We start from the raw sequence: 16,306 nt of genomic DNA, 5'->3' as shown, positions 1-16,306 counted from the left end.
ACACAGAAACGGTAATCTCAGCAATTCCAGCACTGAGACTTGGCAGAAGTTTATCATGCGATTCACAGTCTATTTACCCTAGAACATCTCAGTCTTACCTTCAAACAAAATCACATACACACAAATCCATTTTTTAAGTTAACACCCCCCCCAATCTTTCAGATCACCTTCAGCAAAAACACACTAAGTCTTTGCTTCATTTATTACCTACAGAACCAAACAGCCAACAGACCTGCGTAATCATCTACTGCTAACAGAAGCAGCCTTGATGTCTTTTTTAAGATAAGCGACCAACAGTTTCAGTAGGTTTGAGCTTCACATTAAAAATGGAAGTTATTAGTTAGCTAACAATATCTTACTGCCTGAGAGAAGGGAGGTTTACTGAAAGCCTTCCAACTGTGAGGACAGGAAAAGATGTTTATGAGAAGCCTGAAGTACTCTGACCATAGAAAGATGCAATAAAGAGATGTGATATAAGGAGAAATTAAGATATAGCTCATCAGTGGAGCAGGCAGGGAACAGAAATGCTAAACAGGACTAGGACAACATCAGATGGAGTGTTTTGCATGCGATGAGAGAAGATTAAAAGCAGTGTCAATAATTTTGACTCATGCATCCAGAAAGAACGCAGTCTAATCTTCTTCTATTTATACTTACATGACAGTAAGACATCTTCTCCCTGCATAACACTTACCATTGCCATTTTTCTTGTGCTGGCTACCTTGGTGGTTTGATATTTCTAACATTAGAAGTTAAGAAAAAACACAGAACACAGCAAGGTGCATGGGGATGTTATTTTACAGCACTCATTTCAAAGCACCTCCACAATGCCTTTTAGTTGGAGTGACAATTATGTTAACTACTCTGTGAAAATGTTTAAAGATTCCTTTGTAATTTATTTTTATAAATTACAACCTGTAGAAAAATTTTTGTTGTATCTTTTTCCCCAGGTGTGCACTTCCCACAATGCATGCATACTTTAAGTTATAAGCCACCAAGTTTGACTCTATGTCACAGGCTAACCACCCTTCACACTGTTAACCCATTTGGCATGACTCTGTTAAAACAGGACTTTATTTTCTTCCACACTGTTAGTAAAATCCTTTATTAGAGTATTTGAGTGAGTATTTTCCATTTTAAATAATGTTAAAAAAGTGTTGGGAAACAGTTAAAAGGACTATACAGAAGCAACCAATAGAGAAATACAAAAATACTTCAAAGCACAACTTAACATCATATACTGTTACTGCTCACCATAACAGCCTTCACCACTACTACAAGGGCTGTACACCACAGAACCCACAACCATAGCTCTCTTCTCCCAACCAACAGTACCAACAAAACATAGCAGAGGTAAAGTCCTGCATACTCCACAGCACAAGTAGTACAGCAGCAATTTTCAAGTTCTGTAGCAAAGTGGATATATTCATTTTCTTATGAAATATCTCTAGTTTTTATCACCATAAATGCCAAGTCTAGTAGGCAATATCTCATTACCACACAAATTTTTTTATTACTTTCTGCTACTGTTTCTAGGTATATATTTTTTTCAAGCATGCTTTCTAGTCAAGACTTCCCTATTAACTTTAAGCTACTGCCAAATTTCAGAAGATCTGGAAGTTTCTGTCCACACACAAATTTCTTATGAGAGGCTTGCAAAACAAGTGACTGGCAAATCCATACACTTTACTGATGGTGAGACGGCTGCTTGCCTAATGGGCATGCCTGCAGTTCCAAACCTTGTACTGCCACTGCCCAGCTGCCAGGCCTAATAAAGAAAGGTATGGGATGTGGGCGAAGCCAACAGTGATGCAGTGAAGAAAGTACCTGGTATTAATTAAAAGTAGCTTTCAGTGATACACTCACATATTTAAGTTAGACACCATTGTCTTCTAAGCTCTGAAGGAAAAAAAACAAGCCCTCCACAATGAAGGAAAAGATTAATTCTGTAGCTCCACTGGTTCAGACAATAAGCTCACGCTATAGAGAGAGTTTGAATAGCCTGAGGGTGGATAAAGCTGCAGTCAGAGTTTGCCCTTTACTAGACATCCGATAAACTAATCCCCATCAAGGCTATCTGTCTGTCTGAGCTCTCATAACTAACAGGATTCAACAGCAGCCTTAGTTAAAAATCAGCTGAAAGGGCAGCCAACCAGGCAGCACAAATTCAGAGACAACTTGACTGCATTAGCACAGATACACTCAGAACCACTTTTCTGTGATCCACAGGTAGTCCAAACCTACCACAGTATCAGGCAATATCTCCCTCCACCACAATATGTATTAGGGAAGCAGTTTGTACGACCGAACTTCCCAAGTCACAGAATTATGCTGCTGTGTTATTCTCCATGGTACTTAGATTCCCAGCCTACAGATATCTATCCCAGCTACCTTGCTATAAAGTAAAGTTTGAGTTCAGGCTCTCCACCCTGTCCATGCAGTCCCATGGAAGAGCGCATGCCTGCTACGTTACACATGAATCTCCCTTACAGTGAAAATGTGACAAGTAACAAGTAGATGCAGGTAAGTCCTGGGAAGAGAAGGAAACAAAGCAATTAAGAAGAGACGCAAAAAAGCTCAGTTCTACAAATGCCCTGAGAAATGCTAAACTGACAGCCTTAGGAACAAGAACTGCACATGGCCCAAGCTATGATTAATGAAACAGCAATACTAGCTTCATCTCTGCTCTCTGACTTAAAATAATCAGTGCTTTTTGAGATTTTGTTTTTCTGAGTTTAAGGAACCATTAGCTTTGAGTAAAACTGTGAATGCAGGTATTGAATGTCAACATTTAGATTTTTTTTTTTCCTTTACAGATTTCTTAATATTTCCTTGTGTTAGAGAATGGACCCACTACTTCAGGAGACAGAAGCCTCACAGGAAGGATGCTGGCTCTCGTGCACACAGAAGGAGCCTTCCTTTCGTCAATTTACATCACACTATGTATGGGTTATTACATCTAAACCATCATGGTCCTTCTCTTCTTTCCTTGCCTCCTCTGCCTAATGACCCATACACTCTAGTTGCTGTATGCACCTGACTAGTCTTCCCATAAGAAGCACTGATCAAAAGGTTTTCAGCAAATTAAAAAAAGGTACTTTTCCATTCTTTCCCCCCTCCAAATACTAGCCAACTCAGGAGATTAATTTGATCCCTAAGGGCCATTCTGCATGTCTTTACATTGTCCTCTTCTCAACTGAAGACATACTTCTTAAAGCGTAGGCATGCTAAACTCCAGACCAAAACCAGACTTCTGTAAGAAAGGAAGGAAAAACAGAGACATAGAACTAATTGCTCATTTCCACTGAAGCACTAAACTCTTTCAAATATACCAGTAAACATTCCTGAGCTCACAAGTTTCAGGTACCTGGAAATGGGTAGCCTACCATAACATAAAACACATCTTAGGAAAAAAAACCCATAAAAGAGTATTGAATGCCACCCTTTTTCCTCAGCCAATGAACCTAAGAACCCTCTGGAGATACAGACTTCATCCATTTCAAAGGTACCAACTGAAGAGCCCTATTAAGTTCTGCCATTACTTAGCTCTTTATTGCTCATTATTTTAGCAGAAAAGTAACATATGGGCAAACTTAAGATTTAACTTGTATTCTGTTTATCACATTCAAAACCAGCCAGTGAGCAGTGATCAACTTTGCCATGTTACTGAAAAGTGAGCCATGCTCAAATGTATCTGAAAGCAAAAATGTTTTAAAAATAATCAAAATTAGATAACAGAAAATCCATTCAATGTCAAAAAAATTTGACAGAGGAAAAAATATGTCAAAGTATACACACACATCTCACTTTATCTGGACAAAACACTATGACAGAACTCAAAAAAAAAATTGTGTCAGCAAGCCATTTTTCCAAGTGTCAACAGAAAGCCAAGTCTTTCCATTTTAAAATATAAAAATCTTTACAATGCTTTATGAAAGTACTACATTCAGTTTAAAAAAAAATCTGATGGAATTAGAAAGTAAGTTAATCAATGAATAATTTATCAAACAACATTTTTAATTTTATATTTTATGTAGTCTTAGGCCTGACTCACTAAGTTGAAATTTTGTAAAAAGTTATAGGTAACAAAAGGAACAGATTAATCTAGGCTACAAATTTCTAAAGGAAAAATATGGTACAAAGTAACAAAGCACTTGAACATTTTCTATTTATACAAAGATACTGAAATTTCTTTCAATGAGTCAAAATTGATTTTTTTAAAAAAGATCATGCAGAAGGAGATAAGTACCCCATTATACAGAAAAGCTACCTATCAAATTAAAAAGTGATTATGATATTGTCTAAAAATATTCACATCATGTTCTGACCTATATACAAAAGTTAAAATATGACAGTATACAGAAGGATCAAGTATATTTAGGACAGCTCACCTGGATTAACAGTTAGCAAGCCAGAAGTATTTCATTACCACCCCTGGCTTTTTTTTTTTTTTTTTTTTTTAAAGCTTTACTCACTACTTAACTGTCATTAAATAGATCACAACCGAGGTTTGACCGACACCTGGGTATGTTAAATATAAATGGACCTGCAATAGACAATTTTGGTACCAAAGCTAAAAAAAAAAGAAAACCACTAATATACTCCAGAAGAGAAATAAATTTTTACAATTTAAAACTAATTTAAAATGTTACTTTATTTCCTGGAAAAAAATGTAAACTTAGTTTGACAGTATTAAATTAAATCTACTCAGAACAACCTGCAGAAAGGAAATAATGTGAAGATATGCTTCTCGGTGCAGATAGCCATTTAAGATATGCAACAAACTGCACACTCTTTGGAATAATCTGGTTCAAACAGATATTTATTTGGACAGGGTTGGTAGGGATTCACAGACAGAACAGATACCTCTGAGTCTCTTGGGTTAAGAAACAGTAAAGGAAAATTGCCACATTTATATGCTCCGAGAGAGGAGTATGAAGTAGTACAGTAGAGCTAATAAAATAATGAGTGTCATGCAAATGGCAAACAAGGGGTGACTTGACTTATACCTCAACACAGGAACCCAACCACGTCTGAAACAACAGCAAGCAATCCTCAGTACAACACGCAGTTAAAGCCTGACCCTTCTTTGTCACAGGATGTTGAAGAGTTCACAGGGTTTCCTACAAATTCATTTAGGAAAAATCCAGCAAGAGCTACAAAACCCGAAGAGCTCTGCTGGATGAAGCCCCTGAGCTCCAAATCACCGTAAGGAAACACTGAGGAAGTGCAGCTATGTGCCAGAATTGTAGAGGTATGATAGCTAAGCGTCACAACAACAGCTCTTTAAGACCACAGTACCTCGTTCACATTTGGTCTTAAACTACATCAGCTTCTGTATTTTTAAGTGAAATCTTGGCACTAGACCACTGTTAGCTCCTAATTCTTTAAATATCACTGTGGTTCTATAGCCAAAAGTCATTAACCTCTCCCCTAGAAACTGCTCACACCATGCCTTGCTTGCACATATTCACTCCTGCCTTTGATGATGACCAAGGCTGCAAAACTGAAGTCTTCGAGTTTTGCTTTAGGAAGAATTAGGATGCAAGAAAAACTACAGATTAATGACAAACTCCAGTCTAAGACTTCACTACGAATTTCCTGTCACTCTTTCTCCAAGATTTTCTATACTAACCAAACAGTCTAAACCACATATTTCCTATGATTACCCCAACAAGTTTCTTTGTCTGTTTGATATCAGTTTTCGGGTTGTTTTGTTTGTTTTTGAAAGGTAGTAAATTTACTTTCTGTGTTTCAGGAAAGAAGAGAAGCCAAGAGCAGCAAAAAATAAGGAAATAAGCTGGAGGACTGTTTCGAAACGAACCGTCTTTGCCAACGCTCCTCCAAAATACAGCTTTCCAGTCCCTCCTCGCCAGACATGCAGGACTAAAGAGATTTGACTTGGGCCACCACCTGGCAATGACTCAGCAAGTGCTCTCTCTTTCACAGAGCAATCATACTCCAGATTTGAAACCATTATTTTATTAAAGAGCCCTGTTCCCTTAGCAAAAAAGTAAAACCCTGGTGAATCAACCTAACTACTAAGTCAGCAGTGTCTACTTGAGTTGTCATACATAGCAGTGAAGCCTAACTACAATAATTTCAACATCCACATTAATTACAGTGCTGATCAGAACACTCAAAAGGATCATATTTATTATATTATTCTGCATAATATTATGCAGAAATATTATATGCAATATTTTGGTGAGGCATCAGAGGTGCATGCATTTTAACATATAGATGCTTAAGTTTCCCTCAAAGCATGTGACTTCACATCTATTCTTCCAAAACTTGCCTTTGAAAGCAAGTATAGCATCAACAGACATCAAATGATCGTGTTATGGGTTATTTTGAACATGTATTTCCTTATTCAAGTGAAAGAATAAATTATTCATACTGAGTGAATAAATATCGTTAATTCAACTGCAGTACAAAACCCCTGCCTTACAGCTGAGCAGGTTAGGACACATTTATTAGTTACAGTGACTGCAACTCTCACAAAGATATTTAAGCTAGTTTTCAACTACTTCATTCAGGCCATGGTCCAGAGACATTTTGCCTGGAAGTGGTGCCAGCTTAAGCTGCTCCTACCCTCAGCCATTTGCCTCTGATCGATCTCATACCACCTCCTCAGCCTCAGTACAACTGCTTGAAGTGCCATGTGGTTGAATGGATCAGGAAACTGCTCAGGGTTAAAAAAAAATTAAGCCAGCACTGCCACCAAGAGAAATGTCTGTGGAACCACAGTCTCCAAAACTTCTAAAAATGTTGCCATGGGAGGGTCAAGCTAAAAGCCTTAACGCTTACCCTGCATCTTTTGTGCCCATGAAGCTCTGAACAGAGTACATGAATTAGCTCAAACCCAGTTTCTGTATGTACACTGAGGCAACTTCCTCATGAGTGGATTAAGCTGCTCCATTCCACTTAATTCTGAAAAGTGGTAACAGCTGTTTAAAGTAAAAGTAAAATAATTTAAGAAATCAATGAAAACATTTTTAAGAAAATTACTAGAAAGCAAAACACAGCAAAATCCCCGAGGTTCTTCTGGTTCCCCTGCTCTCATTCCATCTTATAACATGAGAGTTAGTAGTACATGGGAATAACATCAACTAACAACAGTAACTTTCTGCATGAGTCAATATAATGAAGCAACATAGCATTAGTTTAGCTTAGAATTCTTCACCAGCTTTAAAGAACAAGCTGGTTACAAGCAGAGCAGGCCTCAGTCCCACCTAGGAGGGAAGCCACCCCTGCAGCAACACTGAATGTCACTGCTCAGAGCATGAAAGTGGGCAACAACAGCATGTCATAGCGGTGTCTATTCTGAGACAACCACCTTGCTGCCAACTTCAGGTAAACTTCTCAGATGATCAATACTTACTTTCTTTCAGCAAAAGCAGAAGCAGCTTACTGAGTCCTGCTGAAAGGGAAGGTCAAACCTGATCCCAGCAGAAATCCAAGATCACCGATGGAACTAAGCATCTCTACAATTCACTGATAGTAGGATCAGAAGAAGGTTGAGCTTATTTTTGGCCAAATTTGAAAATTACCACTTTTAAAATTCACTCAATTTGACATTAAAGAACAGTTCTGCTGTTCTCAAGCAGGTTTTGAGATCTTGGCATGTGCACAAAAAGAATGGCTTCCTGTAAAATGACTACTCATTCTTCAAAACTCTTTAAGATGGCTATGGTCTGTTTTTTTGAGACACCTCCAAAGATTCACACAAAGTTCTGGAACAAGAAAAATTTGATGTAATGCAAATGTGCGATAATACATTATTTGTATGCATGGCATATAAAAGGCAAAAGTGAATGCTTTTTTGATTAAGAAAATACCTGATATATCTTTCTTAAAGCCTCCTGAAAGATTTAAGTGTAGGATCAAACCTTCCTTCTTCCATATTTTGTTCACTGCTGCATACTTTGCAACTATGCAGCAAATTAATAAAAACTAAGTCCTAGCTCGGGACATCTAAATTCTGTTTGCAATCTTGACATTCAAATAAACCTTCCTCAAAATCCAACAGCGTAAGTATATTTACTTGTTGACCTACATCATATTCAGGTTTCTATTAGTATAAAAGAGGAGGGAAGGGCAGAGTATAAAGCATTCAATCCTTGCAGTCAGTTTCATAGGAACATTCCTGTGTTTGATCTTTTTGTTAAATTACTATGAAAGAGATACTCCTTCCTGAACACCAACTGAACTAACTTTGGAAGACAGATGAGGTGACATTCACAGGCACAGGATGACAAGCTCAATCTTATTAGAAACACAGAAAGGAAATAGGAAGTTTTCTTTACTGCTGAGCCAAGAAAAGATTGCCCAGCTGATATGCACCAAACTTACAAGACCCTTGTTGGCTTCAATACTGATACAGAACAGTAGAAACAACTTGAAATGGTCTAAATCCTTGTTGCATTTTGAGCTTCTCCCACTCCTTTCAAATCAACTTCAAAACACACACAAAATGCATCCTACAACACTCCTTGTCTGGATCCAGAGGTAGCAGTGACATGATATAAACTCTGGCATGTTTTTACCATCATCTCCAATAGCTGGAGTAAATAACGTGACAGGCTCCTCACCAACAACTTGCTCTTCATCTTTAACGCAGATGCTGGTACAGAAATATGTAGTATTTTTAAATTCCATTAACCACCAACAAGCTACGCACAACTAGTTTAAAGCATATTTCTGCATCTTCCAGTTTATTTCAGGGTTAACAAGTAAAAGCTGCAGAGCATGTACTTCTAAAATAAGGAATGAAAATGTCTATTTCATTTTTAAACAGATTAATTCAAATGCATTCAAAAAAAATGAACACATTCAGTTTCTCCTTAAATACTAGCTTAGTGAAAGGAAAACAGAGGACAATGCAAAACACTGCACTAAAAATCAATATATGGCAGAAAACAAATGTCACCTACAGAAGTGTAATTCTGTGTTTGTATGAGAAAGCCATACCGCATTCAGAAAGTTTGGGAATGCAGAAGCAGGAAGATTAAAACAATTACAGGTCGTAAAAAGAGTGGGTAAGAGCAGCTCCACACACAGCAAAAGCAAATTTAACTTCATCTTTCAGTAAGAAGCTCTCAGCATATGGAATACTTCTCTAAAATATCTTCTTTTATTTTCAAATTATCAGCAATTATTTCAAATTATTTTAATGTTATCTGTAATACAGTACTGATAAGTTTCCATTACATTCTGTGAACTTCCATTTTACTGTTAAGTGAGGGCAAATTCAGTTAAAACAGACACTCGAAGTCTGCCGCTATTCTCTTCAAATGGTTTTACCATAGTGAATTTTTAACAATTCCTTGTTTGCAAATTACCAAAGATGAAATACTAAAAAAAATACAATTTACCAAAACTATTTATTATTATTTCTCCCACTATATCTTACCAATTTTACTGTACATAAAAATCAAACAACTACTTCAAACTATCACTAACATTTAGGTTTTTATGAAGGATATCTAACATGGCAATTTATTGCCACAATATATTTCCCTATGCACTATTACTAAATGTTACATCTGCCTATTGTAAGACATTAAAGACTACCAAAGTACTCAATTCTTGATTTTGTATTCCAATCCGTGGAAGTCATGGCAGCAAAATTCACATGTCAATAAATACACAATTACAAATCACTGCAACTTATAACTATACTTTTTATTAAGGGATGCACATTATGTGTTTAAAAGCTTATTTCCATTTTCTCTTTCATGTGGAGAAAATATACAGCTGAAAATATTACTATAGTCAACATACAACTGCAGGACCATGAAAACTCACAGAACTCTGAAACGCTTCCAGTAAGCAAAATAATTTTAATAACTTGATTTATATTTTTAAAAATTCACTCCTCTAAATAATCACTTTTTAGGCACAATATAGGAAAACACCTGTGCCATCACCATGTCAAATCTTGGCGGTAGTGGTTAAACAGACATTGTGCAACCCATGGCCCAGAAAGCAATTCTTACCGGACAGCAAAGACCAGGGAGATCGTATGGCGTTGACTCCACCTCTTTCCTCCCGGCCCTTTCTTTATTTGCCCAGAGTTATCACTGCCATCAGAGCAGCATACAGGCTTTTCCAGGCAGTTAGCAGTAAGGACAAACAGAGTTCCCAGCTTCCTCTAATAGCACCCGCTGTTACTTAAGTGGAAAAATAGTTATCAATTCTCTCAATGACTAGTGAACCACACACACACATCTAAATATACACATAAATATATATATGTATATGAAACTTTTTTTGCTTGTATTTTTATTTTTAAATAAATGCTTTTCATGCAACAGAAATGTTCAAGAATGTTCAAGAGATATAACTATCAAGTTTTGACTCAGTGCATGAAAATCATCAAGAAAACTCCTGGATTAAATTGTATACATTGTACACATTGTACCTGTCTAGCAGGTGTTTCTAAACATCTGTAAACATTACAGGATGACTAAGAAAGACGCATGGGTTCCAAATCCTGGCAAGAAGGATCTGCATGTAATGGCGAGAGCATTCATCTTCCAGAAGACCAACAGTACTCGCAACCAGTGCCAGTTGTTCTCCTCATATTCCCCGCTAGCGTTAAATTAATAAGAAAGCTGAGGAAGGCAAATTTCCATAACGTAGTGGGAGAAAAGACACTTTGATACTTTCTCTTTGTTAAAAATATTTAAATAAATCCATATTAAGAAAAAACAGAGACTACGTATCAGCTACGTTGCAATCATTAGAAGTGTAAGGAAAGAGTCTTTTAATGTACATTCCTGGAGTAGGAAAGACCTATCAGGAAGATGATACTGGATAACTGAGTCTTTTTGTTCATTTTCTTACCAGGACAATAATTTCAACTATGAAACTATTCATTAATTTAGTTACGAAAATACAATCATGAAACAAACTTAGCAGCATATGAAAACTAGAGTCTTCATTTGCCTGCTCACCAGTGGAGAGCAGCTAGTCCAGCCTTCAGGTCTGGAGTTCCTGATTTAATGAGTAGTTCTGTTTATAGCAGAACTAATGAAGCTTGGTTTCCTGTGGATTTGCTCCTACAAGCCCTGTGGCCACTTAACATTAATTACGTCAGTTGCCTCTAAGCTCGTCCATGTGTCCCTAAGATCATTCACCTCATAAAACTCTCCATTTTCCCCTATATTCCCATATCCAACTACTCACACTTGCTCTCATGCTTTTGTTAACACTCAGCTCCTTCTCGTGCCCTTAAACCCACCTTCAGATACCATCAGCTCCATCCCCCATCACCCATCTATCTCTGTACGGTGCTAAGCAAGAGGCAGTGTATGCTGTAGCTGGTTTGAAGCTCAGTGCATGCTGGTTGGCCAGCTGGAGATGGCCTCTTTGCTTCCAGGAGGAGCGCACAAAATGCCACGACCTCCTTGCCTTTGTGGTTTTTTGGGAGGAGGGCTCTCACGGCCCCTTCAGATGTCAGCTTACACAGATTGGGAGAAGGTAATCTCTCTCAGACCTCTCCCCGCTCTTAAATTGGTTGAAACTGACTGGGGGGTTCACACTTACTAAGGAAGAAAAAATTCAAAGGCAATGTAAATGATACTTCCCTCCGAAGCCAGGATTAAAAGGTAACTCAGTTCTGGCTGTTTGCAAAACATCTTGAAAATGCCCACTGGTGCCCTCCTCCCTTCCTGTGGCTGAGGGCATCTTCTGCAACGTCCATCTTACTCAGAGGGACCAGGAATACGCAAAATTGACAAAAAGTCAATTTCAACATTTTTATGCTGCACCCTGCGGGCAGCAATGAAACCGTCAACAAGAATTACCATTTCACTCCACTGACGAGTAGCAGAAGGGTCTGGAGCTATTCATAGGGATGGCCACCTCAAAACAAAAGCCATGGAAGGATAACAGCAGCACTCACTCCATCTAGGATAGTACATGTGGAACCAGGACTAATAGAAAAATGCCCCTGTCCTTCACTGGGGGCAAGGAAGAGGATACTCATGTTAGCAAATATCAACTAACAAGAGGTTAACATTAATTACAAATGCAAAAGGAGAGCCTAACCCACAGAAACTACCTGTTGCTAACAGAAACCTTACCATTTCTTCCTCTGCCCGCTCCCTTTGTGATTTATAGTTGTTTTTTTGTCTTCGGGACAGAGAACAGGTAACACGAAAACCAAATATTGCACTTAGAGAGGGCAATGATGCTCCAGTAGTTAAGTACTAGTCTGGAACTTGTTAGATCTAGATAGTATTTCCAAAACCTTCCCAGGCTTCCAGCACTCCTAGGTGACTAGGAGTATATCTATATAGCACAATGCAGTGCTGTGTAGCTAGCTCAAGTACCAGAAGGAATATAGCCACGTTAGCACTGCACTGCATCCAGGCTGAAGTGTAGGCTGGAGCATCCATCCTGCTTCTCAGGTAGTTTGGATCTATCCAAATGGCGCTCCACTACAACACGTAAGCATACCCTTAGTCATCCTGCCTCAGAAATCAGCCATAACATGACAGTTCTTCCTTAAACTACGAAGAATTGTAATGAAAGAGTATCTGAAAAGAAAAAGCACTCGGATACCAAAGTTAGGAAGAGGAGCAATAGGCAGCATACAATAGGCAGCATACATTACCTATTTAATATAACAGATACAACCCCTGAAACTCCTTGTTTTAGCACCCTTTCTCTCCATATCAGCTCTGCCCCTAGAGTTTACAAATTATGGCTCTGACTTGTAAATGGTAGTAAATATCTCCTTAAACATTACTCAGTGTTTCCATAATTGTATATAGATTCTAGAGAATACTACCCTGCAAGAAAAACATACAAAATAGGTTCTAAAAATAAAGCATTCTAGATGATTCTCACATATAACTGAAGGCTGAAAACACAGGCCATTTCATAAAGATGGGTACGAAGAGCATGCTATTTGAATTATAGCTGGAGACTGGAAAAGAAACAACCCACAATATAGTAAAAAAGTAGCATTTCAGGTGTCACATATATTCTGTTTCTAAAACAAAGCTTAAAGCCTGGGACATACGAAAGCAAGAATTCTTATTTTTGTGAATTGCACTTCTTGCACCAAGCGATCAATAATCTCTAAAACCAGGCAATTGTTTTCTTGATGAGTTTGTAAAAAAGGCAACATTCCACCCCGAACCCTGTTCGGCTGAGAACGCCTCCCTCTTACCAGCAGCAATACGGATCGCCCAGCGCAGTTTGGTGATTCCTTTTTTCAGCCTACGTAATGCCCATTTACATAGTCGTGATATTTTTAAACGTGCTTTCAGAAGCACCGAATAACATGAAAACATGGAAGGAGACAACCACAGCAGTAACATGACACTCGTTAGACCACAGAATTCACAAATAAAATAATGACCAAGACCACGGAGCACAATAAAACTCCATTTTACAGATTATGCATTCAGAACACTAACCCAAGGAAATCCTGGTCGTGTTTCCCCCCCAGCGAGAGTGTGTCTGAGCACAACAGAACATATCCTAGCTCCTTCGCTAACCTCCACGCACATTCCTACACCCCTTAGGAAAACAGTGACAGCGGACATAAAAGGAAGGGAAACAATGACATTCTTTTAATAACAACGTTCACTACCGCGTCCAGTACGCTAGACCCAGTCGGTCAGCGCTACATGACGACAGTTTCTGCACTCCCCTGGAACAGACGCATTCACCCCCAGCCCGAGCTCTGCTGCTCCAGGGGCACACTGATTTTTCCCTCGGCGGCCAGGCCAGGTATTCGCCCTCTCCTGCCGCCACTGCAGCCGCAGGCGGCTGCTCGGCCAGGAGCCGCATCCGCGCCTTCCGCACGAGGGGCTCGAAGGGGGCCGCCGCCGCCGCCGTCCCCCCACACCGCGGCCGCAGACGCCGAGGGGAAAGGCGCCTCGCCCCGGCCTCGACCCCCGGCGGCGGTGCGGGCTCCACGTCAGCCGTCCCCGCCGCCAGGGCCCCGACACGCACTTTCCCCCCACACCCGCCGCCCCCCAGGCGAAGGGCTGTGTCACGCCGGGCCCGCCCGGGGCGCCCCGCTGCCCCCCGCCGCCGCAGGCCCCGCGCCGCCGCCTCGGCCCCGCCGCAGCCCCCCCTGCCCGGCCCGGGACGCGGCTCTTACCGACAGGTCGGGGCAGTGGGAGTCCCGCTGCGAGACGGCGCGGATGACCCCGGCCCGCCAGCGCCCGCTCTCCGGCGGCTCCTCGCCCCCACCGCCGACGCACAAGAACCGCTTCCCCACCAGCTCCGGCCGCGTCTCCACCGCCACCGCCATGGCCGCCGCTGCCGCCGCCGCGCAGGCACCGCACCAGCCGCCGAGCCCGCTCCTCTACGGGCCGCCCATGGCGGGAGCGGCGCGGAGCGGGGGCAGGCGCGGGGCTCTTCGCCTCAGCGGTCGGCTGGGTCGGCGCCCCTCGGCCGGGCCGGCGCCGCGGGGCCGCTCCGCCGCCAGCAGCCTGACACAAACACCGAGGGGCGGGGGAGGGCCGGGGGCGCGCGCTCCCTCCCTCCCTGCCTCCCTCTCTCTCTCGCGCGCGCTCGCTCACCGCCGCGCTGCGGCCCCGACCACTCCGCCCACGCAGCCCACTGCCATGGAGACCGGCACCACGCGCCGTCTCCCTCCGCCAGGCAGCGCGCGGGGAGGGGGCGAGCGGCCGCCGCCGCGCGGCAAAGAGTCCGGCCGCGGCGGCACCGGCACCCGGGCTGGGGCGGCACCGGGACCCCGCGGGGGCTCCTCCCGCCGCCGCCGGCGGGATGGGCCGGGGCCTCGGGAAGGCCGGCGCCGCAGGACGGCTGTCCCCCGTGGAGGTCGCCTCCCGCCGGGGGAAGCCCCGGGCCGCCGCCGCCCGCCCAGCCCCACGGCGGGGGGAAGCACGGCCCTCACCTGCCGGCCGGGACGCCCCCGGTCCGGGCGGCTCTGCCCGCCCCGCCAGACGGGCTTCTCGCCGTCTGCGGGAGGCGCAGGGGGAGCCCCGGGCACCCGCCGGGGAGCAGCTCCGCGGGGATCTGGCACCGACAACCGCACAGCCCCCCCCTCACTCCGGTCCTACGGCGGGATTTCAGACACGGCCTCTTCTGGCATTTCCCCTCGCTTTGGCAAGCGGCTGCCCCCCAACCCGGCACGCCCCCATCCTAGCCAAGGTGCATCGCACCGAGAGCGCGGGCGGGACCCCTCCAGCAGCCCGGCCCCGGGAGCCCGGGACGCTGGTGATCCCAGCCCTCGCAGGCTGGGAGAGGTAGGACTAGATCTGCCACCTGCAGTGCCTTCTCCCCCCAGTTTAGCTTCTCCTTGGCTAAACAAAGACAGACATCCATCTTTCCCTACTGCAAACAAGACCACAGAGCCCTATGGGAATGCACCACTTGCTTAGCCCAGCGTAAGCTTTTACAAGGCATAACACCTCAGACCTGGAAGACATTATCTGCTGCCGTTCAATGCAAGTGAACGGAGGATATCAGAGCAGTCAGCTCGGAGACTCACCTGTGCTTCAACCAAGAGCTTGGGTTGTAACACATAACAAAGCCATGTTCTGTAGCTATGAGTTTATCGTTTTTTCCATGAAGCCTGCAGTCATGCCGGAGTCATGCCATGTTTGCGTTTTAAGAGGTTTTTTCCCTTCACATTATCTAGAGGTGTAGCTTTTGTGAACTTCTGCCTTTCTTTACTGGCATGCTTGCTCTCAAGTGAGTGGGTTAATGATCTCTCATCTAGCACTAGAAAGCAAATTTGAATAGTGCACTTTTGAAAAATAGATCATGAGGCAAAAGCAATAAATCATGAGTGCCAATTTAGCACATTCCCATGTATTTCAGTGGAACAAATAACTTCTGGTACCAGAGAAGTTAATTAACAGAACGCAAAAAAAAAAAAATCAATTCATCATTCACCATGACAAGTTTGTTCACAGTATTAGAATAACTTCGAAGACGTAATATTTATTCAAGAACCTATAGCTGCCTGGCATCCCATTGGCAGTAGATGAGGGATGCATGGAGGCATGCTCCTTAGAAGCTGTAGAAGAAGCCACAGTGCGTTTGAGCTAAATGAGATCTTCATCCACATTTCAAGGTAATGCTAGAACCAACAAGAGTTCTGCAGTCTTGCAGAACGAGCAAGAATTATGTAAGTACAGAGCAGTTACTCATAAAGGGTATAAAAAGAAGTTACAAGGACAACTAAATATTAATCATATCAAAACTCTTTATAGTTTTATTAGATTCCCTCTTGTTTAGCCAGAGTAATTTGATATTATTACTGAATTATACACTTAAGTAGATTACATTAGTGTGCAACAAACCA

General features: G+C 42.3%; 1 protein-coding gene across 2 annotated transcripts in view; it reads right to left on the bottom strand.

Annotated features, from left to right (window-relative positions):
* Window positions 1-14,477, bottom strand: part of JMJD1C (jumonji domain containing 1C) — a 168,086-nt gene extending 153,609 nt beyond the window's left edge. The window contains exon 1 of one of the 2 annotated variants that reach the window (XM_072871680.1): window positions 14,129-14,477. In XM_072871680.1, coding sequence (XP_072727781.1) covers window positions 14,129-14,281 — 153 coding nt within the window. In that variant the 5' untranslated portion in view covers window positions 14,282-14,477. The remainder of the gene's footprint in view (window positions 1-14,128) is intronic. The other variant, XM_072871681.1, reaches the window with a different exon arrangement.
* Window positions 14,478-16,306: the final 1,829 nt, after the last annotated feature.

The sequence above is a fragment of the Ciconia boyciana genome, chromosome 8 (assembly GCF_034638445.1).
Source record: "Ciconia boyciana chromosome 8, ASM3463844v1, whole genome shotgun sequence".
Taxonomy (NCBI): domain Eukaryota; kingdom Metazoa; phylum Chordata; class Aves; order Ciconiiformes; family Ciconiidae; genus Ciconia; species Ciconia boyciana.
Note: the sequence above shows the minus strand (reverse complement) of the source record. Positions and strands in the feature narration are given on the sequence as shown.